Source organism: Lygodium microphyllum, chromosome 23 (genome assembly GCF_053477565.2).
Source record: "Lygodium microphyllum isolate KBCC chromosome 23, Lygodium_microphyllum_v1.1.10, whole genome shotgun sequence".
Classification (NCBI taxonomy): Eukaryota; Viridiplantae; Streptophyta; class Polypodiopsida; order Schizaeales; family Lygodiaceae; genus Lygodium; species Lygodium microphyllum.
In genome coordinates, this window is record NC_141157.1 from 84,960,597 (window position 1) to 84,985,572 (window position 24,976).

The window sequence follows — 24,976 nt, forward strand, 5'->3', positions numbered from 1 at the left end:
TGTATGTGTGCACACTGCCCCTCTAGAGTACCCAAAGCTGCATATGCCCGTGCAGGCCTAGCCTGTCAAGTCTCCTTCCATGAAAATTGTGGCCCCTTACAACAAGTGACCCCGAGGTATACATATTGTCTCGAGGAGAGAGAAGGCTAGAGAAAGTAAGATAGAGAAAATAAGTCTGGAGCAGAGAAGAGGGATATGGCTAGAGTGAAGTGGTGAGATGGAGTGGAGTGTAGGGTGTTGCAGTCCATGCATACCGGAGTGGACTGGAGAGAAGGAGAGAAAAGCACACACAAAAATGGCACACCTTTCATTAGCTCAAAATGATTGATGCTACAATGGTTGCTCCCCTCTTTTTATAGATGAAAAGGGAGGGGAAAAAGATCTACAATGCAATATCTGGAGACGGCTTGGGGCAGACTTTGCCTCTATCCAAACCAGAAAGTCTCAGGACAAAAGAAGTCTCCAGGAAAGTCCAAGAAGTATCTAGACAAAAAGTCTTTAGAAAAAATATTGCCACATAAGAAGTCTCCAGGGAAAACATCTCTAGAAAAAATTCTAAATCATTCAAGTGACAGCAGTATTCATGATAAACTAACAAAAGAATGTTTCTATACAAAAGCTCATTTGTGGTGTTTTCATATGGTGTATGTTCACCTTTGGTAGATGCTTGTAAGGTCACTTAAACCAAGATAAATAGTGATTCTAAGGAATTTTTTGTCCACAATAATTTTTTCATAGAAGAGGTGCAAAACTACACAAATCAGATGCATGAGAAGAAAGATGGGATTTATTTTACCTGAAAAATGGCCATTTACAAATATCGAAACTGCGTCTCGCATAGCTTCAATGTGAAGCACCATCTCTTTTGCACCATTGTGTAAGCATGCACCACTATGGTTCAATACCTCCACTCTAGAAATGTACACATAAAAGAAAAGTGATAAAATTTAGTTCCTTGATTGTTTGTTTATTACTTACAATTCTGCAGAATATGATCTTAGCTTGAGGGCATTTGAAGTTTTGCCTTAGCCTACTGTAAGTGGAACAATGCCTTCATAAACGGAATGATTATCCATGGCATTGATTCCTTCCAAGCAAAATTAGCCAAGACATTCACTACACACAATCTGTACTGGTAGTTTATACTACAAAGTGGCAAGTTGCAACTTCATTAAAGCTTCTAATATATTGTATTAACAAAGTAAGATCTTAGATCACATGAGCACACAGGTTGCAAGCATAAGATTATAAAAACCTATAACATTTGTGGGCCTTTTTGTCTCTAGTCCTCAATTCCAAATTAACAAAAGGCAGCGGTGCAAGCTGCAGTTAGCAAGATCCCTTCACAAACAGCCACCATTGATGATGGTGAACCAAAGGTGAACAGCTGTCCTCAATGGCCCAAAAGTGTTCACATTCACATACAACTTTGAAATTGAAGCACAGAGTACAAGAGAGCAAATTTTCTATAAACATAGCCATTAAAAACCTCTACAAAACATTCAACATGCAGCCATCAAAGTCTGGGCAGCAAGCTTTCAGGGTTGCATGATATTCCCATGCAATCATAGAGACAGAATTGGATCACTGCAGCAGTAGAATAATCAAGGAAAACAACTAGATTTTTTTATTTTTATTTTTGCAAGTAAACTGTGGCTGATTATATTACTCAATAAACTGATTACAACAGAGTGCTCATGCTCAACAGACTAGCTGGAGCTGATGCAAAGTCACCAATACATCATGTATACAAGCCTCTTAAGGCGGTCTAGGGGGGGATGGGGGCAAGAAGCCGTTGGGGGGGGGGGGGGGGGGGGGTATATCGCTAACTGGGGCTGCCTGCCTGCATTACAAAGAACAGACCCTGGCTGCCCCAAGTACGCATGAAGTGACCATGGAGCTCCTAACGAGCCCTGGACTCGCCCTGCACCTGATCCCATCGGCCGCGGAGGGAGTGGATGATGAGGTCCAGAGCTCTGCTTAGGTCGCATGTGCTGAAAGTCTCTCTCCGCCGAAAGCCTCCTAGTACCGCACCTTCCATATATGCCATCTAGTAAGACTCCCTATGATCTCCCATACCTCCGAGCGGTCTGCTGTGGGCTCACCTGGCGGATGGGTAGAGCCTACAGACCGACCACTGCGCATGACCCTGCCTCGATCATGAATATCGTGTCCTGCATCCCGGCCTCGTACAAAAGGTGACAGCCTTGGCTGACTGCCTGCCAATAGAAAGCTCCCCATGAGATATACCCAAGGCTGGGTGCTATACGTCGAAGGATACGGCATGCTCCTCTCCACATGAGCTGCGCCTCCTCACATGACCAAAGGCAGTGCTTTGGGGTTTCCAAAGGCTACTGTGTGCAGCGCTTACAACCTCCCTCCTGCATCTGGGCAAGCCAACTTCCCACCGCTAAGCCTCCATGTGCCACCAGCCATAAAAAGTACGACAACCTCCTCAGCCTCCAGCTATCCCATAGGCGGCGCCAGAAGGTCTATCGGAAGGGCTCCGTGATGCTGTGCTCCGCCCAGTGCCTGCTGCATGACGGCGCCCAGTCCATATCCTCCTGCACATGTCTGCCAATCCTGGCAGTGTACTCTATCAACCCAAGTGGCTTTTTGGCGAATGTAGAGGCCGGCCATAGCCACTCTCCTGGATCCCACTCCAGCTCATCAAGTGGTCTACCCTCCCAGATCCAAAGGCGCCACTCCTTGAGCTTCTTCCAAAAAACATAGGGATCCAGTTGCCATGTCTTCCCCTAAAGACCCACCACCCGAATCCTTCTCCACGAAAGGGTGGCAATCCCCTCATCTTGCTGCCCTCTGTCAAGGGCCAGACATCCCCCCTCCTGAATGGTGAAGAAAGTCCCATGCGGGGCACCACCCACTCTACCTACCACCTGAAGGGGGATGCCTGCTGGTGAAAACCTAGCTGCCCATACCTCCCCATGCTCATCGTCCTCTATGTAGAGTGTTGTATCATCTGCGTACTCTGAGTCTAACAACTCAGTCTCCTCTCATACCGGAAGTCGGAGGCCGCGTAATCTGCTCACACGTGACTTGAGGAAGTGAGACATCACCTCTGCGAAGAGTAGGAACATGTATGGGGCCAGGGGGTAGCCCTATTGAACCGATCTCTCCAACCGAAACTCCTCCCCTCGCCTTCCGCCTATGACAACCCTGCTGGTGGCCGATCTGTACAGGGCAGAGGCCCACAAATCCAAGCGTGGGGGAATCCCAACTTCACCGTGGTGCCCTCTAGGAAATCCTAGTCCACCCTGTCATAAGCGTTCTCGAAATCCAAGAGTAGTACTGCCAGTCTCTGCCCATTGTGCTGAGCCCACTCTATTGCCTCAAAGAAGGTAAATACATTGTCTAGGATGTGCCTATCCTGGACAAAGCCTGCCTGTGTGTCATGAATGATATCTAGAAGCACGGGGCGTAGTCGCCTACCAATCATCTTTGCCAATGCCTTATAGGCTACTGACAATAAGGTGATCAGTCTCCACTGGGAGAGCTCCAACCGGTCTCCCCCTTTGGGGAGAAGACTGATAAGGCCTACCGAGAGACTCCCTGGCATCTGTCTTGAGGTGAAGATCTCCTGGAAAGCCCTCAGTAGGGGATCCTTCACCACGTCCCAGTAGGTACTAAAGGCCTTAGAGAGGCCATCCTCCCCCGGGCATTTCTGCCCATCCTGTGTATGGAAAGCCTCCTCTAGTTTCTTATCTGTGAAGGGGGCTAGGAGGGAGTGTCCCATCTCCTCTGTGACGAAGGACAGGATGTGCTCCCATACCTATTGTCTACATCTCTGTCCTCTAGCTGAAACTGTCTCCTGCTGGAAAAGGTGCGTGTAGTAGTAGGTGGCAATCTCCATCACCTCATTTGGGCTAGAACGGGTCCTCCCATACTGATCCTAAAGGTTGCGTATCTGCTCTCCCGCGGTGCGGGGCTGGTGCACCTGGAAGAATTCCCTGCACATCGTGTCCCCCTTCCACGCCGAAAACGCTGCTGAGGTGCGGAAAGAGAACTCCTAGCGTATGTCCTCTAGGCCAACAATGGCTGCACGCGCGCACACCTCCTATGTGTGGAGGGTGGGATCCCCTGGTGCCTCCTGCAATAATCTCTGCGTGGCTGCAAGGTCCCGCCAGAGTGCTCTCTCCTCCTCCCAACACTGCTGCCTGGCCTGTATGGCTGCCTCTTGGCAGATTCTGCTTGACTCGGCTAGGACCTCTGCAACCTCTTTGCTATCCAGTCCCTCTTATCCCATTCTTTGGTCCAAATCTGCTGTATTTGTCTTGTCACCTCCTCCTTCTATAGATCGAGTCAAGGATCCGACAGGATCGTGTGTCTAGGGCGGATGCTGGGGAGTCAAGTGTTACGAGAACCGGGCAATGATCGGATAATGTGGTGCCTGCCAACTGCTCAACCTGGCCTCCACGAGAGCCTCCCCACTCTCCCACATAAAACCTGTCCAACCACTCCAGCAAGACTCCACCTGGCCGCCTGTATCCCCATGAGAAGTCCAACAACCTCTCCCTCCTGTGGAAGGCAGGGTCTTTCCAGGCATCACGTGCTCCAACTGCAAGCAAAAAGACCTCCCATGCCTCCTGCTCCCTCCCCAGCCATGCCCTGGTAGTTTCTGCCTTTGCCCTGTTGGTCCTCCAAGGTCTCTAGGTTGTTGAAATCTCCTCCAACAATCCGGGAGTCCACCTCTGGGAGTCCAGTTACGATCTCCACCCAGAACCTGCTACGTGCCCTAACCTCTGTACGGGCATAGACATTGAGGACTCCAATACACGAGTCCCCAATATCCAATCTGATCCATAGAACCCTTCCTGCCACTATCGTCCCGTGGTCTCGTACATAGGTGGTGAGACTCCGGCCAATAGAGGTGCATACACCCCCACTCCTGCTGTGGGCACCTATGGCGTGCTCCCGGTAAGTGTGCAATCTACCCGAAAGTACCTTTCCAACCCGCTGAGCTTGGGTGAGGGTGAGCTTGTGTTCCTGCAGAAGCAAGATGTTGATCCGTCCGGCAAGGGCAGGCTGCAACTCCTGCCGAACAATCAACTTCCTGGAACTACGTGCCCCACTGTAGTGGAGACTATTCACATTCCAGGATGCAAGATGTAAGCTCATGGGGAAACCTGTGACTGACCGAACAAGTATCTATTCGGTGTGGATGCTGCTGATGAGGAGGAGAGACTGTGAGGCATGCAAGTGCGCTTTGCCGCCGGTCTGGATGGTGAACTCCAGTCCCCCATGGTGGCCCTTAGCCGGACCATAGGGGTGATAGATGTTCCAGGTGGTACTATCAATGCATCTATCAGCCATGCTGAGAATCGCGACTCTGTACACTGGTAGAAACGAGTCGCTTGTGCCGGGGTCCACTCGATCACGTCCCTCGGAGCTCTCCACTGTGGAGGGGCTTGAAAGATAATGCTCAAGTGTGGAACCTCGGCACCAGCCGACCAATTAATGTCCATCATGCAACCTGGCCACTGTTGTGCAAACAATGCTAATCCTTCATCTCCCATCCACTGGGAGATGTGATCCGCCACTTGACTCTTCAACTCCTCAATTTGTGTAGTCGTCCACTCCCCTGAGTAAGAGGACTGAAGAAAAAAGGCGTAGTTTGGTCCATCTGGTGGTGCTAGTGGATGGACCTTGCCCCTCCTTGACTTACGAACCACGAAGATCCCCACCTCTAGAGGTAGTGGGAACTCTCCGTGCTCTGTAACTCGCATGTAGGACCATGGGCCACTGCGGAAGAACTCTTGTGGCAACAGTTGTGCCTGTCTCAGGAAGGTGTGGCGGGTGGTAGGGGCGGATGAGCTGGTGGTTGTGTGGAAGGGGGAAGACTAATGGTGCGCGGAGGAGGTAGGTGTGTGTGGCTCATCACCTCTTGCGGGAGGAGAGGGAGTGGGTCTGGGGGGGGTTCACCTGATCTAGGTGCGGATCAGGGGGGGTGCTCGGTAGGGAGGGTGATGAGGGGGAAGAGGATCGAGGGATGGTGGGATGGATGGAGATGCATGGCGGGTGTGGGGAGGGGGGGGTGGGTGAGGGGCCGGTGGGAACTCAGGCGAGGCAGTCTGTGGCGTGGGTGGAGAATGTGGGGGGCTACGGTCCAGTCGGGTGGGACGGACAGGGGGAGCTGTGGAGTGCTCTGCCGCGAGGGGGTCGCTCGCCCGCCAACACCCTGCTGACGAGGCTAGGTCTGAGGAGCTGGCTGTGCCCCCCCTTGCCGTCTCCCTCTTTGTTGTCTCTGGACCCGTGTGAAGCCGTCAGTGTCCGCCTGCAGACCTGTGGGCGGAGCCGCCTTGACTCCCAAACGCATACAAACTGCTGCTTGATGCCCAAAGTCGTGGTAGCGCAGGCACTGCCCTGGTTGCCCAGTCACAATGACCTGCTGCCTAAAGGAGTACCCGCCTACCTCAATCTCTAGAAACTGTGGGATATTCTTGACCTCTTTCACTGCCACCCATACCTTTGGGACTCTGCTGCTGTCACTGCATCCGTGAAAGATGCGGGAAGGACAGTGCCGAAGAGCCGTCCAAAGTCTTCCACCAACTGGCGAGTAACTCGCGAGCTGTGTCTGCCGAGCTGAGCCCGACCATGAAGATCCCTTGGCCCAATAGGACCGCTTCCACGATCTGCGCTGTGCCGACACACAGCATGGAGTGAAGTCAATCCCGAAGCTGGGCCCTGGCTGGGGAATGTCCTACTACCTGACCATAAATCGTTGTTTCCATTAGCTCAAACGACTAAGAGCTGCTCCTCAAAGAGGACTACGGGCAAGGTGTTTAACTGGGGGCACTCGCAAAGTGCAATGGCGTCTAACCATAGGTTTCCATTGCGCGTCCCTTTTGGGAGAACCTACCTATCACGCTGCTGTGCTACTGGAGAGGGAGTTGCTGCAAGGGGAGGGAGCAACTGGAGGGGGGGGGTGTTGATGGCGAAAAGGGGTGGGGGGGGGGGGAAGATTTCTATTTTCGATGGCAGTGGTGTGACAGTTTGACAAAGGGCTAGGCCTCCAGACGGGGCAGCGCACGGGGGGCGGGGGGGTGGAGGGAGGAAAAGATAGGCAGGGGCAGGCGGCGGCCAGGGGAGAAAAAACGGGGCGGCACGGAAAACGCAGGCGGTGGCGCAGGGAGATGGCGATGGCGAGGGGGATGGGGCGCAGGCGATGGCGAATGGGGATGGCAATGGTGATGGCCCTGGCGAGGGGGATGGCGATGGCGCTAAATCTGGCGGGACGCGACGATCAGACAGGGCCGGGGGGGAGGGGGTAGCGTGCGTGACGTGACGGGGTTGAGCCGTGAGTTACTACCTTGTCAATCAGGAAAACATAACATAAAGGAAAAACAATCTTCTCGGAAAATAACTAGATAACTTTGATATGTAGCAAATTGCAACCCCTTTCTTCTCTGATAGCCCTTCAACCAGAAAATCAACTTGTAGACGTCACAAAATAAGGAAAGGGCAAAAAAAAAAAAGAGTTAGGTTCTCTCATGTTTATTGTTAGGCCCCTTTTATATTTGACAAGAGTTTGTGACATTAAATCCAAGGTTTCTAAAATTTTTGACCCACACAAGTAAATCTTTTAAGGGCATAGGAGCCTAGCACACCATCAGGTCATCACATACATGTACACTACACCTACATCCAACAGGGTCCTTGCAATTCACTGGCATCCCACGTGCCCAGATGATGTGCATATCCATTGAAACCTCAACCATCTTCTCTTCTATCTACCACATGGCACATGCACTGATATCACCAAGTGGTTTGAAAAATGGAGGATTGCTTGTATTTCTCTCCCAACAAAACTTACTCATCAGGAATTTCGTTTGGTTAGGTGGAGATGGTAGCCTCGTGAGGGTTAGGGCAGCCTAGGATGTTATCATTCATCCCACATCTAAGGGTGGTTTGGGAATTACTGACCTAGACAATCAGAGCAGAGCATTGATGGTGAAGCTCATCATGAGAGGCCTTCTTCTAGGCAAGGACCCATGGAAGAAGGTACTACTACCATGGCTGCCTAACACACATTGGATATTTCAGCAAATCAAAGGTATGGGGATTGTTAATAGTTTTGATGTCAGATTTGCTACAACTATTATGGGCATGGAGATTTGTTTCCTCAGCACTTCACCAAATTGATCTAGCGACTGTTGGAGAAGTGTAAGCAGCCACTTCTCTTCAATGAGATACTCAAGATAGAGAGAGGCCACATCATTGGAGAGAGGACCCTCTTACCTTGGGGGAGGTTCTCTTCATAGGTAGCTTCTACAATGGGGGAGTGGTTTGCCTCTCTTGAGCTCCTGACTTGTATACAAAGATAGAGATTATGAGGCATCAAGGGAGTTAGAGCCATAATGGAGAGCATTAGGGAGGTGCTACCTCCTGAATGGATGATTGGTACAGAGATTGTGTAGGCATAGATGGGGCTCTTCACTAGAGGAGAGATTCTTCTTGCAGTGATAGCCACCAACCGAGAGAGTGAGTTTACTTTCTTGGTAGAGAAAGGTGAGGAATTGGGTCTTATTAGACCCCTCTTCAAAAGCTCATTCACTTGCTTCATAATCTTCTCTTGTTTTGTTGGACTCACATGATAGGGTGGCCTATTTGGAGGTAAGCTCCCAGGAATGAGGTCAATGTGATGATCTTTTGGCTTCTTTGGTGGTATCTTGTTAGGTGAAGTGTTTGCAAAACACAGATTGTGCATACTCTCACAAGAGAAGGGAGAGGATACAGGGCAGTTTGAAGATGATAAGAAGGAGAGATGGTTTTCTGAAGGAATGGGATTTTGGCACCTTTTTCCTTTTCCAGTCCCACATGGTCTAGCATTATAGACCTCCTGACTAGTTATTTATTCAAGCTTTATAATAGGCTTCCTCCTTGTTACATATTTTTTGATATGGCAGTCCCTTATAGGGCTGCTTTGTATATTCTGTTTTGCCTTGGGATAGCTTGTACCAAGAAGTCTTATTAATAAAATCTTTTCTGTTCTCTTTATAAAAAAAAAGGTTCCACCTTTGGCTCCCCCTCAAATTTGGTAGAAGAGAGTGTGTGTTACATTTAAACTTATAAGATAATGCTAAGGATCTGAAAACTTAGCCTTGCCAAACACCCAATCATGGGAATGCATAAGAGTTCTCACCAGACAGAACCAAATCTGAGACAAAAGGGTCCAGATATTTCTCACCAAATCTGAGACAAATGGGACCAGATTTTTCTCACCACCAGGCAGGAGATAAACTGATGGAGACATGTCTCCACACTTGTAGTGTAGAAGAAGCACAAACCATTAGAAATATTGTGTGCAGAGAGTGTAGAAGCAAGAGGAGGCCACACACTAATATTTGACAAATAGAAACTTTTCATTGAAGGGGGTTTTGTTGATCTAACCCTCCATTACCATTGACTTTCACCATATCATGCTTTTGTGGAGGCCCCAAATGGAATTTCCCTTACATACTAGCTAGTCATGATCCTTAGTAAGCAAATGATAAATCTGATTAACCAAGGCGCACTGCAAATGCAGTTGTCCCTTATGTCTCCAATTCTGGCAGGGACTCTCCAGAAGAAGCCCAAGGAAATGCTGCTGATCATACAAGGATATTGAAATATTGTCCCGTAAGTGATAGCATCCTTTGGGGATATGAAATGTCCGTTGGATCAACAAGAAATACATCAAGATTTTCCATATTGGCAAAGTTGCATCTGCAATAAAAATCAATCCAAGCTGGCCATTCAATTAAATATCAGTGTAGCATGTTGCTTTCCTTCCCATGAACAATCTTAGAGACAACTAGCAATTCAGCCTGCATAGAGTTGGCTTGCAAATGATCATTGCTTGGGTGCCAACTAGATTGCTAAAGCACCCCTTTCCATGAGCTGAACAAGTGAGCCAACAAGACAAAAGATATCAGACTAACATACTGATTATTATTTAATACATGCAATCAAGAGCCATGTATTCTGATATTTCCATGCACAATACCCCTATCTTCAAGAAAAAAGTGCACAATGGAAACCGAAGGTTGATCACCAAAGCACATAGCTTGAAACAACGACCATTTGAGTGCCACTTTGTGAGTTTCCAAATCTAGAATTGCAACACCCGCATTCTTTTTTGTGTGTAAATGCGATTCCATGAAATCCAGGAAATGCCAAAATGCACAAACCCCTTTTACAGAAGCATAAAATGGACTGACTGACTGATTACCCTCAAGCTTCTCTTGGACCAAGGCTATAGTGGCAAATAATAGGAAAACGTGGGCAAGATAACTGTTTGAGCCACTAGATGCATGTGGAAAGGCCACACTTCTCTCCTCATCAGAGAGGCTTTCACTTGTATCATCTCTCCTCTCCCTTGTGGAGCATGGATCATTTGAACAGATCAAAAAATGTGTTCAAGCTCTTCCACCTCTCGTCGATCAGCAAGGACTAGCTCATCATGAGGTAAAGACATTGAAAAGCACCATAGTATTTGTTGGACAGCTCGGAATGCTGCCTTTCTTTTTGATCTTCCTGCATCTAGTCTTCTCAGGCTTTAGGAGCATCCAATCACCAATTTCCATGGTTATCTGGTGTATATGCTTGTTTGATTGTTTCTTCTACTTCTTATTCCTAATGCTAGTTTGCTTGACATTGTCGAATGCTAGTATGCAATCCTCAATGAAATGATCAGTTTGAAGTTTTATTGTTAGAGTAGGTGGGAAAGTCACTTCACCATACACAACCTCAAAAGTACTTTATTTATACTATTTTCCAAGCCAATTTTGGTTTTTCCAATTAAAGAAATTCTATTAAAACCATCCTAGCAATAATTGCACGAAGGTCAAAGTACATATAGGATCTCTCTACATAGAACAAATGCTTTTGAAAGCTGATTTCAGACCAGTAACATAGCATTTCACTATATCAGCAAAATGGAATTGACCATCTCACTCTATCAATTGGTTTGAGGATGATAAGAATATGAAAATTTTATCTGCATAGCAAAAAAATATTGCACTTTTGTATAAAAAACTTCAGGGTAAAAACTAGGGGCGAATTTTAGCCCAAAGACTATTTTTTGGAGCTTTTTGTGGTCATCAAGATAAATATTTGTGCCTGAAAATTAAAAAACTTGCCCATATATCCAAAAATTTACATATTTCAGCCTGAAAATTTCCCAAAAATAGCTCAAAAATCAAGTTTTCTCAGAACATTCACCCAATTTTCTGAAATCCTCACATTTGGTCAACCAAACATTCGCCCACCTATCTAGGAACTAAAAATCATGTGAGTCTCGTATTTCGACCCTAACCAAAATATATGCGAATAAACTCCAAGAACCCTACTTTTGTCAATGACACCTCATAAGAAGTTCAAGGTAAAATACAAAGTACAAATAAACCCTAAAAGGGACTGCCAAGAACATCATAAATACAAACCAATGTGGTGGGCTATAATGCCAAACCATGTGTTGCTAAATGGGAAGAGCTGCCACAGCCCCACATCCGGATCACAGCCTCTCGTCCTCATCTGCTTAGAGTTGCCCTGCAGCCTCTCTGATTGCTTCCTTTTTCACCTATTAATGATACCTTAGAGGGACATCCCTGTAAAGAGTAGCTGATGGAAAGACCTAGAAAGAGTAGTTCAGTACAGTATAAATACAATGTTAAGTGAACAACCAATTTAATGGGCTATAGTGCCAAAGTATCTGAGGAGCTAGGTAAAAAAAGGTGCCAAAATCCCACGATGGCACAAAAGTATCTCCCCTCATCCCCTCAGAATCACCTTGCCTCAAGGATGGAAAACCTGCCCAGACTAGAGACCTAGGGAGTTTTGAGCGTCTTCAAAAAGATCTTCATGATAAGAAGGACGCTCGAAGCCAATTGCAAGGGCTAATTTGTTTGATGATTAAAAAAAAAGTGGAAGAGGGGGGGAGAAGAAGGTGAAAGAGCGGGGAATGGATGGAGGGAAGGTTTTGGGAGCAGCTTAGCTAGTGGTGTTGATACCTCATTGTCACTGACCTATGAGGCCTTGGAAAAGATGACCGATGGTAAGCTTTGACCTCTCCTTCTACTAGGCAATATTTTGACTAGGGTAGGAGCATCTTGAAATAGAATCTTCTTTAAGTTCAGGATTGGGAAGTAAACTTTGATTTCGAATGGGCGAGTGGAGGATAGACCCTGAGATATCTTGGCTTCTAGGTAGGTCTTGATATCATGAAAATGTAGCAGTTTGTCCTTGTGATTGATTCCATCTGGCAAAAGTTTGAATTACTGAGTACTACATATATCTCATGGTGGGTAAAACACTTTAGTCACTCAGGTCTTGCTAGCCATGATCCAATAAATTGGTTTCTATAGGAATTCTTGAGCCAAGGTTGGAAGGTTGGCAGACTACCACTATGATTGGGCATCACTGAGCAGGAATGTGCTAGAGTTAGGTCTTCTCAGGCAAGCTTGTATTGTAGTCAAAGGCCTCACCCTAAGGTGGATAGACTTCAAAGGATTTTCAGGAGTGTTGGCCCCACCTTGGTGGAAACTAGGGGCCTTCCTCAGGCTAGATTTTCAATATTGCCCCTATGACTCTTTCTTGATCCATTTTCTTATGTAGTATTTTGCATGTTTGGCAGTGACTTTACAGGTTGCTAGTACAAGATGCTTCCTAGGTATTAGGAGGTGATTGATAGGCAGCCAATTGTCTGGAATAGGCAGCTCAACAACATGATGCCCTACGGCTAGGTGAGTGCACACCAATTCAGTGGACATGTTGACACAATCAATCTTGTACCTATTGACAGGGGGGTTATGAGAGGCTTGGTGCTCACTCGCATAAGACTGATTGTACTATCCTAGCAAGGTCTTTCTCCAACTCCTTGCTGGTTCCCCACAATCTTGGGCAGGTACTGGGTGGCCTAATTGTCCCCTTAGATGTACATACAGGTGGCACGATTTTTCCTGAGTCTGCCCCTCCCCCATCTCCCATGGAGAGTATAGGTGATCTCTATCCAAATCCTTGGGACAGTCTGTGCAGCTGTGATATCCTTGAGGTCTATAGCATGATTGCACCTCACAATTGAAATAATACTAGAAACCAGCTCCCATCTATGACAGTGTCCTGGGTTCCATCGTGCCTGCTAGTATTCTGAAGTGGGAATTTACTCAAATGTCGAGCAATGATGAAAAACCAGTGGCTGCCCTGAAAATAATCATGTCCACAAGTTGGGAATCTGTATACGACCAAAGCTAAGCACCTCAACTCACAACCATAGTCTCTGTTGTGCCATGGAAGACCATCATAAGGGCTCTCCTCCATACAACCTGAACTCTCAGACAGTCCCATAGGCAATGTCTCTGTGTCTTCTTTGGCTCACCACATCTCACAATACCATTGGGACCCTGCAATATCCAAGCCATGCACCAACTGCTAGCTCCTGTGAGCTGATAGCGATAGGAAGAGGGAAATCTTCCCTAGATCTAAGGCAGTCATCTAGCCTCCTCCAAAAGTATAACAAGAAATAATAATGTCCTATCTGTGCCAATGAAAAGTGGCTGTCGGCTATACTCTGATCTTACTCACTGAGTCCTGCTCCCCAGCCTGGTAGTGTAGCCAGAAGTGGCCACATCAAATGGCCTATTAAGGAATGGATCCCTCCAAACTGGATCCCACTGTAATCTCTTAAGGGGCCTTCCTCTGAATAGCCCAATGTCTCCATCCATCTATATCAAGGTCCAGGTCAATGCACCACCTCATCGAAACGTGCACCACTACTCCAATCCTCTATTTGGAGCATCCTGTGAACTCTGATTGATCCAAATCCTGTCTGAAGGCAACCATCCTCCTCTATTGTGCATGTTCCTTCACACTCAAGGATGTCATATCCTATTCTTTATGCTATAGGATCATACCCTAGAGTGGATCTATGCCTCCCATCTTGGCTTCCTTCCCCTATCTCACCCAAACTACCCTGAGAGGCTTTATCTGTATGTGATTTAACTCTGGTGCTCCTGTGAGTGTTCTTGCTCCAGTGTTGAGCCCTTGTAGTGTCATGTTTCTTTCAGAATGATATAATTAGCCACCCTTTTTCACCAAAAAGCTGAGGACATCTTATGTAGACTATGCCATATACATCATGTGTGTTTGCTTGAATATCTAGACATTGAAGAGAGAGTACATGTTAGTATCACAACATTTTTAGCCCAGACAAGGAATATAAGATCTTCCAAATGTTTCTGTACAAAATGCAACCTCCAAAATAGAAGATTTGTAGTTTACTTACTTGCCTAAGTACCATAGGTAGTCAGTCACATCTTTTGTGACCCTAAGGTGGTCTAGAAGACCTGTTGCAGAGAAACTTGCATCATTCCACACCCCCACAGTCTCTACATAAAACTCCCATGAGAGCTCTGAATTCTGGATTTGTTCTTGTCTTTGCAAATATTCGTCATCATGCCCAATATCTCCATTCTGAGAAAATTTTCCCATCTTAAGAATGGAAGTTTGGGCATTAACCTGTGACAGCATTATGGAGAAGAGTTTATATAGATTTGTGTCCTTCAAATAAAAATCAAGTTTTATATATAGGTCAATAAGACTATGTCTCTGACAAAATTGAAACTCTCCTCCAAAGAGAACCTTGCCTCATTGGCTTAAGAATTGATTCTACAATTTGCCAATGTCCTTATCGTATAGACATTGCTTCTGTGATTCTTTTTTCTCTTTTCAATCCCTGTACTTCTATCTTTCTGAGTTTTAAACACGGTTAAATGTCTACAAAAAGTAGGTGTTATGTATGCACTTAAAGAAATTTTAACATCAGGATCTTGATTGGTCCTTTCACATCTGTCAGCAGATGATAGGAGCATGTCACTTCACCAGAAAAACCACTTTCTTATTCCCTTGCTCCATGGAAATATGAGCCATGTATAACTTTGACTTCTTGTATAATGGAAGCCTCACTAACCCATCAGCATTGATGCACCATGTATGCATAGAGGACTACTTCACCTTCTAGTGATTACTTCGATAACCCAGTGTTTGGAGAACTGCATACTATGCTCACCAAGTGGTCTGCCCTCCCAAATCCAGAGGCACCACTCCCGGAGCTCCTCCCAAAAAACATAGGGATCTCGTACCGGGGGTCCAAGCCACTCCTAAGGTATTGCTGCGTCAATCTCCCTTCTCCTCAACTCAACTCCTCTCTAGCAACCTGATGCCCACTGCAACACCTCCTCGTCCACCAACCTGTACACCTCCTGCCAGGTCCTGATGGTGCGACCTGGGCCGGCCTCCCAGCCAGCCCACTGGATGTGGGGCCGCTGCCGATCTGTACCCCCTCCTGATCTCTGACCTGGGGTTTCCAGATCACCGGCTGACGGTCTATCTCATCTTGCCAACCTGGGGGGCTCTGAATTAGGGCCTTACGGAGGCCCTGCCACACACGAAGTAAGCTACGTAGGAAGGGGGATCTGGGGGGTGTGATCTGGGCCATCGTGAAGATCCATCTCAAGGACAGTCTCCAATCCCCGCCAAGCCTCGGTCTGCACTCCTCAAGACCCTCCTGCAATAGGATCTTCCAAGTTTGCCCTCCTGGTAAGAGACTGTGGACTACAAGCTTGCCCAAAAGGGCCATACTCTGATACTCTGGGTCAATGATCCCAAGCCGTTGCCGGATGATGATACTCTGGGTCAATGATCCCTCTAACCGTTGCCGGATGATGATCGCCCGCGCCACCTTGGCCCGAGAGTCCCTGGAACCGTCCGACCCGGATCAAAGGAAATTCCGCACTAGGCAACGAAGCTGAGCAACACAGGACGAGAAGAAGCACCAACATGAGGTGATATACCAAGCCGTCGGTAGGAGGACTTGGTTGACCACCAGGGCTCAAACCGCTAGGGAGAGGCGAGTAGTACTCCAATAGGTCAGTTTCCTCCGAATAGAGTCAAGGACTGGGAGAAACAGCTGAGCGGGGATGATGTCAAGTCCCACCTAGAACCCTAGGTAGTGGACGGTCTGCTGCCCTCTGCACACCCATCTAAATCCCAAATGGATGCCCCACTCCATACTAGAGTCTGGGTCTGTAAGGAAACAAATGGACTTCTGCCAGTTGATTTTCACTCCTGCTGCAGCACAGAATACCTCAAGAGCTAGTCTCACTCTCTCCAACATCAACTCATCGTCCTCTATGTAAAGTGCTGTATCATCTGGATACTCTGAGTCCAACAGCTCCGTCTCCTCTCTCATTGGAAGTTGGAGGCCGCATAACCCACTTACACGTGATCTAAGGAAGTGAGACATCGCCTTTGAGGAACAAATACGGGGCTAGTGGGCAGCCTTGCCGTACCGATCTCTCTAGTGGGCAGCCTTGCCGTACCTATGAGAACCCTACTGGTAGCCAATCTGCAGTGCAGAGACTCCATGGCTCCATGCCTGGGGGAAGCCCAACCTCTCCATGGTGCCCTCCAAGAGGTCCCAGTCCACCCTGTCATAGGCTTTCTCAAAATCCAAGAGTAGTACACCCAATCCCTGACCACTATGCTAGGCCCACTTTGTCACCTTAAAGAAGGTAAAGACATTGTCTAGGATGCTCCTATCCTGGACAAAGCTTGTCTGTGTGTCATGAATGATGTGTAGAAGCACGGGGTGGAGTCGCCTACCAATCATCCTTGCCAGTGTTTTTACAATTGGCAACAGGGTGATCAGTCTCCACTAGGATTGCTCCAACTAGTCTCCCCTTTGGGGAGAAGACTGATAAGACCTGCCCATAACTCCCTTCACTACCTCCCAGAAAGTGGTGAAGAAGGCCTTAGAGAGGCCATCCTCTCCCAAGCATTTCTGCCCGTCTTGTGTGTGGAAAGCCTCCTCTAATTCCTTCTCTGTGAAGGAAGCTAGGAGGGAGCGTCCCATCTCCTCTATGACGAGGGATGGGATGTGATCCCACACCTGCTGTCTACAACGTTGTCCTTTGGATGAGGCTGTCTCATGCTAGAAAAGGCGTCTGTAGTAGTCGGTGGCAATCTCCATCACCTCGTCTGGGCTAGAGCTCTGAAACCTCCTCTGCGATCCAGTTTCTCTCCTGCTCCACTCCCTAGTCCGAATCTGCTCAATCTGTCTCTTCACCTCCTCTCTCCTATAGATTGAGTCAAGGATCCGACACGATCATGAATATAGGGAAGATGCTAGGGGATCAAGTGTCAGGAGGACCGCGCAGTGATCGGATAGAGTGGTGCCAACCAACTGCCCTATCTGACCTCTACGAGAGCATCCCCACTCTCCCATATAGAACCTGTCCAATTGCTCCAGCAAGACTCCGCCTAGCCACCTGTATCCCCACGAGAAGTGCAACGACCTTTCCCTCTTGTGGAAAGCTGGGTCTCTCCAAGCATTGCGAGCTCCTACCGCCAGTAGGAAGACGTCCCATGCCTCCAGCTCCTCCCCAACCATGCCTTGGTAGTTTCTACCTCTACCCTGCCGGTCCTCTAAGGCCTCCAGGTTGTTGAAGTCTCCTCCAACAATCCAGGAGTCCACCTCTGGGAGTCCTGCTGTAATCTTCACCCAGAACCTGCTGCTTGCCTTGACCTCAATGGGAGCATAGACATTGAGGACTCCGAGGTACGAGTCCCCAATATCCAACCTGACTCATAGAATCCTCCCTGCCACCTTCGCCCCATGATCCCATATATGCAGGTAGTAAGGCTTGAGCCAATAGAGGTGCATACGCCTCCACTCTTGCCATGGGCACCGATGGTGTATTCCTAGTAGGTGTGTGACCTGCCTGGGAGAACCTTCCTTACCTGATGGGCCTGGTTGGGGGTGAGCTTGTGCTCCTGCAGAAGTAGGATGTCTATCCGCCATCCCGCAAGGGCAGGCTGCAACTCCTACCGAACAATCAACTTCCTGGAACCTCGTGCCCCACTGTAGTGGAGACTATTCACATTCTAGGATGCGAGGTGTAAGCTCACCGGGAAACATGACTGACCAAACAGGCATTTGTTCGGTGTGGAAGCTGCTGATGAGGAGGAAGAACTATGGGGCATGCAAGTATGCTTTGCCGCAGGCTTGGACAGCGAGCTCCAATCCCCCATGGTGGCCCTTGGGCGGACCATAGGGGTGATAGATACTCCAAGTGGTACTACCAATGCATCTATCAGCCATGCTGAGAGTCATGACTCTGTACACTGGTAGAAATGGGCCACTTGTGCCAAGTGCCACTCGATCACATCCATCGGAGCTCTCCACTGTGGAGGGGCTCGAAAGATAATGCTCAAGTGTGGGACCTCGATACCAACCCATCAGTTAATGTCCATCATGCAACTTGGCCACTGCTGTGTAAATAGTGCTAGTCCTTCTCCCATCCACTGGGAGATGTGGTCTGCCACCTGAATCTTCACCTCCTTCTCTATCTGTGTTGTCGTCCAATCCCCTGAGTGAGAGGACTGAAGGAAAAAGGTATAGTTTGGTCCATCCGGTGGTGCTAATAGATGGGTCTTGCCCCTCCTTGCTTATGAACCACGAAGATCCCCACCTCTAGAGGTAGTGGGAACGCTCTGCGACTCTTAGGTAGGACCACATGCCACTGCGAAAAACACCTGTGGTAACAACTGCGCCTGTCTCGAGGTGTGACGGGCGGTAGAGGCAGATGAGCTGGTGGCAGCGTGGGGAGGGCAAGATTGATGGTGCGAGGAGGATGTAGGTGTGTGTGGCTCATCACCTCCTCTGGGAGGAGAGGGCGTGGGTCTAGGGGGGATCACCTGTACGAGGTGCGGATCGGGGAGTGTGCTCGGCAGGGGAGGTGGTAGGGGGGAAGAAGATCAAGGGATGGTGGGGTGGTCGGAGGTACATGGCAAGTGTTGGGGGGGGCTAGTGGCCTTGGAAGGGGGGGCTGTGGGCCTGGGTTAGTGGGGGCTCCATGGGAGGGGTGGGTGAGGGGGGGGGGGGGGGTGAGTGTGGGGACTGTGGGATCTCACGTGAGGTAGTCTGTGGCGCGGGTGGTGGATGCGGGGGACTACGGTCATACCGAGTGGGACGGGCAGGGCGGGCTGCGGAGTGCTCTACCAGGGGGGCATCTCGCTCTCCTGCTCCCTATTGCCGAGGCTGTGTCTGAGGAGTTGCTAGCTGCGGCCTCCCTGGCCATCTCCCTCACTGTCATCTCTGGACCTGTGTGAAGCCATCAGCGTCCACTTGCGGGCCTGTTGGTAGAGCCGCCTTGGCTTCGAAACACGTACAATCTGTTGCCTGATGCCCAAAGTCATGGCAACGGCGGCACTGCCCTAGTTGCCCAGTCACAATGACCTGCTACCTAAAGGAGTGACCTCTTGCCTCAATCTCCAGGACCTTTGGTATACTCTTTCTGTCTTTCACGACCACTTGTACCTTTGGGACTCCTGCAGCTGTCACTACATCCACGAAGGAGGCAGGAAGGATTGTGCCGAAGAGCCATCCAAAGTCCTCCACTAACTGGCGGTACTCTACCGCTAGTCCGGGGAAAAGTAAGGTGATTGGATGTCTGAGAAATCTATTATGGAGCGCAAATGTCTCCACTGTGAAGCCGCTGTAATAGGGAACCATGTAAATGACCCCCTTCGTGGAGGCATCGGGTGGTCTCTCCACTAACTCACGAGTTGCATCCGCAGATGTGAGTCAAACCATGAAGATCCCTTGGCCCATGAGGACTGCCTCCTCGATTTGCACTGTGCCAATGCACAGCGTGGACTGGAGCCAATCGCGCACCTGGGCCCTCCATGGGGAGTGTCCAACGACTTGACCAAAGATCGTTGTTTCTTTCAACTCTAGCTCTGTGGTACAAACGGCTAAGAGCTGTTGCTCTGAGAGGATGATGCGCAAGGTGTTTGACTGGGGGGCGCTCGCAGAATGCGCCGGTGTCTAACTAGAGGTTTCCATTGCGCGTCCCTGCTGAGAACCTACCTATCACACTCCTCTGTTGTCGCAGGGGGGAGTTGCTTCCAGGGAAGGGAGCAACTTGGGGGGGGGGGGGGGGGGGGAGCGGGGGCGCGCGTAGCATGAATGATTGTAGGCGAACAGAGTCACCCTGCGAATAAGTTGCAGGCGGGGGGTGGGCATAGGAGGCGGCCCAATGGGGGGAGGCATCGGGGGCCATAAGGCACGGGGGGTTGGGGACAAGAGGTGGCGTGGACCATTGGGGGGGGGGGGGGGGGGGGCGCAGGGGGGAGGGAATGATGACAAGGGCATAGGGACACAACGTGGTGGCGTAGCTCGATGTCGAGACGGGGGGAGTAGCGCGATGGCAAGCGGCAGGTGAGAGGGACGGGAGGCGCGATGCCAATCAGCGGGGGGGGGGGGGGGGGGGGGGGGGATCAACGGGGTTGCGATGGCGGGGGCCGAGGGCAGCGGCGCGTCGGTAGGAGTCGAAGTTTGGTTCACACCTGAAATCTATATAGGAAAATGAGAAACTTGCAGAAAAGGATAATGTTGAATGGTGGGCATCCTGTCTATTTATAGATCTTAAAGGGTGCCCCGAAAATTAGGGTTTTGGGAATTTGCATTTTTCATTAATTAAGTGAGTTTTAGGGCTGTTTAAAAATGCTAATCAGCTGTAAAGCGTGTTTTAGCTCAACATCCACCCTCCACAAATCGTCCTTTGTTGATCACTCCTCTTCCATCTGCATATGCTGCCTCTTCCGTACCACCCTGCACAAGACCTAGGGCCCCTCACAATCCCCCTAACTGCCCCATATTGTGCTGTATGTGTGGAGAATATAGACATTATCAAAGTAGATGCATCCTCCCAAAAGGAACACCTCCATGCCGGTTTCGCCCAGGTTCTCGTGACTACTATACTCCAAACTATCCCAAAACCAAAAATACACAAGCACCTCAAACCACGAACTTGATTGATATCACTTTCCCTACCACTAGCACACCCATTCCCTTGGTGGCTGTTCTCACACAAGCACCAACACAAGTAGAGGACCTTAAAAAATTCTTCCAATCCCATAGAAAGCTCCCCATGTACTTCCATTTCTTCCTTAGAAAATCCACAATTTCCACCAAGAAAATTTGATTAAGTTACATTTAGGAACTCTAGACTACCAACATCAATAAATGAATTTGTAGCAAGAGAAAAATGCTCGCTATCTTTCCCAAGGAAGGCTATTACTAAGGCACCAAAATGGCACGAAGGGTACAATGTTATAGAAGAGGCTTTTCAGCAAACTCAAGAGCACCTATGTCATCCATCCCTAACAACAAGGATGGCCAAGGCCCTCAATGATTAGGCACCAAGTGAAGCTTTGCTCCGAGAAATTTGCAACCGTAAGTGGCTTCATCTCTCTCATCCCTAAGCTTGTATTTTGAGTCCTCTGGTTCACGAATATGTGAATAATATTCTCAATCAAGTCAAGGGTCCGCAATCGAACCCAATTAGTACCCCAATATCTACTAGTATCAATTGTGACCTAGTGTTGGACATTCCTATCATTATTGACTCTTGTATCCCCACGACTTTTAGTTGAAATTGAAGGGCATGCTATTAAAGGGTCCATAGTGGATGGTGGCTTAGTAGTTGACATAATGCCTAAAACAACACTTTTAACATTAGGGCTTACAATTGCTCAACTTTTGCCATTCCTATAGTAGATATTCTGAAAGTGTAACCCGTGGGATTGGTTGAAGGGTCCAATTTCATATGTACTTCCTTGTCATAGACATTCTAGCCATGGAAGGATCGTACCCATTGCTTATTGGCCACCCCTAGTTGCGCATAGCTAGGGTATGCCAAGGTTGGGACACGGATGAGCTATGGATTAAGCATAGGGTATATACGTCCTTGTTATGGGCATTCCAGCCATGGAAGGATTGTACCCATTGCTTATTGGCCGCCCCTAGTTGCACATAGCTAGGGTATGCCACGATTGGGACATAGATGGGCTATGGATTAAGCATGCCAAGGGGCTAACACCACTATAATTAGAGAAAGAACCAGACTCTTCTTCTATCATGGTGCCTGTTGTGGAAGCTCCCACACCCACTCAACCAACTAGTCCCCAGACCTTACATGACCAAGCCCTCTTAGGCTGGCTAGGGGTATTTTCATGCAATATGGTGTATATATCCCTTACCATTCCATCAAATGAAAAAGAGCGACCATTGCAAAACTCTGACGAAGCCTTAGCTATAACACCCCATATGACTTCTAAAGATGTCTCTAAAAACCTAGGGCTTCATTCCACAAACGTAGAAAACTCCTCATATAAGGCAAACAATTACTCAAAGGATACCACTGACATAGAAAATATAAAGTGCCTTGACTCAAAAAAGCTCTACCTAGAGAAATCTCTAGGATCCCAACTCAAAAATTCCTTGAATTTTGGGCCGATTGATCCTTAAGAACTAGACACTCTTCATTTTGATTGCCATCGAGGCAAAGGATACCATCCCTTGCACAAAAAGCATGGCAGAAACCACCTTCTCAAGAACACATCATTAGGAGCACTAGTAAATTGATTGACTACACCTTCTTTCGAATAACCTAGAACTGCAGACATGCATGCTGAATATGTTAAGTTACCAACATCTTGGCTGAGCGGCGCTATTCCAACATGAAAGATTGATGATACCCTTGTCCATGATCCAACACTTCTTATACAAGCAATAGAAGAAGGTCAACTGCTAGAAGTAGAACAATTCCAGGACGCGCTACGGAAATACAACATTGGTAGCCTAGAAGTCCCAAACCCCATCTTGCTAGCACCATGACTATGGGAATTCCCTTCTCATCTTGAAAAGGTAACCTCTTTTTTCTACTCCTCTAAAATTTTTGCATGCAACTACAAGGATCTTCCAGCATTCATTCTCAATATGGCCAACACTGTATTCCACTCCATAGTGATGTTCATCCAATATGAGGGCATAAATATAAGCTTAATCCTAAATATGCATTATAAGTCAAGCAAGAATTGAATAAAATGCTCGACGCAAAGATTATCACACCCATAGAGAACTCGGAATGGCTTGCACCTATTGTAATTGTTCCTAAAAAGAATGGAAAAATCCGAATTTGTGCTTCCAAGAACTAAACAAGGCCACGATCAACGATGGTTTTCTGTTACCTTACATTTATAGAGTATTAGAAGATGTAGCTAATCATGCTCTCTATAGTTTCGTCATAGTTGTCAGGTACGAAAAGTACGGTACGGCACGGTATGATAAAATACGGTACTAAATGGTACCTTAAGATTTTATAAGGTAAGGTACGATATTAGTAAGAAAAAAAAAATTTAACTTCATTATTTTGAACTATAGATGATAGAACAGATGTTAAGAGTCTAAATAGCAATGCTATTGGAGTATATAAGATGAATACTTAAAGGTAACATGCCAAAACCTCTATGGCATATGCCACATGCGCAACATGCGCTACAACTTACAAGTACATACATAGGAGTGGATACATCATACATGAATGATCATACAAATAAGAGACATGTATGCTTGAGAGAGAGAAGGTTGAGAGAGAGAGAGAGAGAGAGAGAGAGAGAGAGAGAGAGAGTCATCATGTATCTTGTAATCAAGTAAACTTGTACTTTTTTCGTAATTAATACAATTACCTTTCACGAAAAAAGAAAAAAGAAAAAGAGAGAGAGAGAGAGATGAAATGACATGGGATGCTTTATTAACGTCTACAAGAGTGCAAAATGACTTGTGAGACCAACAATTACCAAACAAACCACCAAAGGTTTTGGTAAAAGATTTATGAATGTTGTTATGGTTTTGTTTGGCATTGCTAAGGCTAAAGCAGCTACCGATGGTTACATTCACTAATTCATGTACTCTCAGAAGGTACATTAGGCCAAGCTATCCTCTGGCCTAGTTTTTTTAGCAATGTGTACTAATGCTTTGGGTTGGGTGATGCAAAATGAGCTGTGAACAAAGGTAAAATCAATAGGATTAAGCTACTTGATGATTCTCGAATGGTGCTGAATTTATTTATTGATGACACTAACATATTGTGAAAAATGATGGGACATCAATTAGAAATGTTTTGACCTTGTGCTACAGCACTCCACAACTGATTACAGTTGTTCCAAGGACAAATACATCACATTACATGAGAAGTCCCAATATTTAGCTGCAATTTCAGTTGTACATGCACCCACGGTCACAAGATTTGACATGCACGGTCAAAAGCCCCAAAATTTTGTGCTCATCAACCATACATCTGCACTGTCTCTAACATGCATAGAATAGGCCAATTTTGCCAAAATAGAGCAATTTCAGCAAAACCCCCAAATTTTTCAAGTGCTAGGTGTCCAAATTGCATGGAATTAAGCATGTACAAGAAATTACCAAATGGCGCACAAATTTCGCCCAAACAGCAAAGGCCCCAAATTGCACGGGGTCCAATGTGCATAAATGTCGAGAAATTGGGTAAATTTCAGCCCAATTCTTGCATGTACATGAAAAGCCCCAACTGTTGGAGGCAAAATGTCACAAATTCCTGCAATTTTCGAGACAAATATCACTATTGTGTCTTGCTCGCTTCAAATCTGGACAAATCCCCAAATTTTTGCACAAATCTACCCAAAATTCTGAACTGTGCTTACACACACGAACGCCCATCAGGCCAAGGGGAAATTCAAGGAGAATTTCGGAGAAAAAACGAATTTGTGACCTTAAAGAAAAGTGACGTCTGACGAGGTCTATTGACCTGCCAGTCACGTCCTGTCTCACGCCTGTCCTTCGGCCCATCACGCAAGTTGCGCCTGTCTGTCAACTTGTTGGTCTGGTTGCACACTTATTGGCACCCACTTGTCTTCTAGTCTTGTCGCACGCTTGTTGGTGCCCACTGGTTTTCTAGTCAACCTGGTTGCTTTAACTTCTCAACTTTGTCTAGTCGCCCACTGGTGCAACTAATGTACCTGTCCTGTGCTGGTTGAATGCACACAACCTGTGGCTAGTCACCTTGCTTCTCAACTCCGTCTGCTGCACTCTGTTCTG

The 24,976-nt window shown here is 47.6% G+C and overlaps 1 protein-coding gene across 5 annotated transcripts in view; it reads right to left on the reverse strand.

Annotated features, from left to right (window-relative positions):
• Nucleotides 1-24,976, reverse strand: part of LOC148016413 (beta-galactosidase 9-like) — a 214,661-nt gene that overhangs the window by 37,613 nt on the left and 152,072 nt on the right. For 4 of the 5 annotated variants that reach the window (XR_015688038.1, XM_087663739.1, XM_087663740.1 and 1 more), the window contains exons 12-13: nt 14,279-14,511; nt 797-912 (exon numbers count right to left, since the gene is read on the reverse strand). Coding sequence is in view for 4 of the 5 variants with exons in the window: in XM_087663739.1 (XP_087519865.1) it covers nt 797-912; nt 14,279-14,511 (349 nt within the window). In the remaining variant the exon portion in view is untranslated. The remainder of the gene's footprint in view (nt 1-796; nt 913-14,278; nt 14,512-24,976) is intronic. The other variant, XM_087663741.1, reaches the window with a different exon arrangement.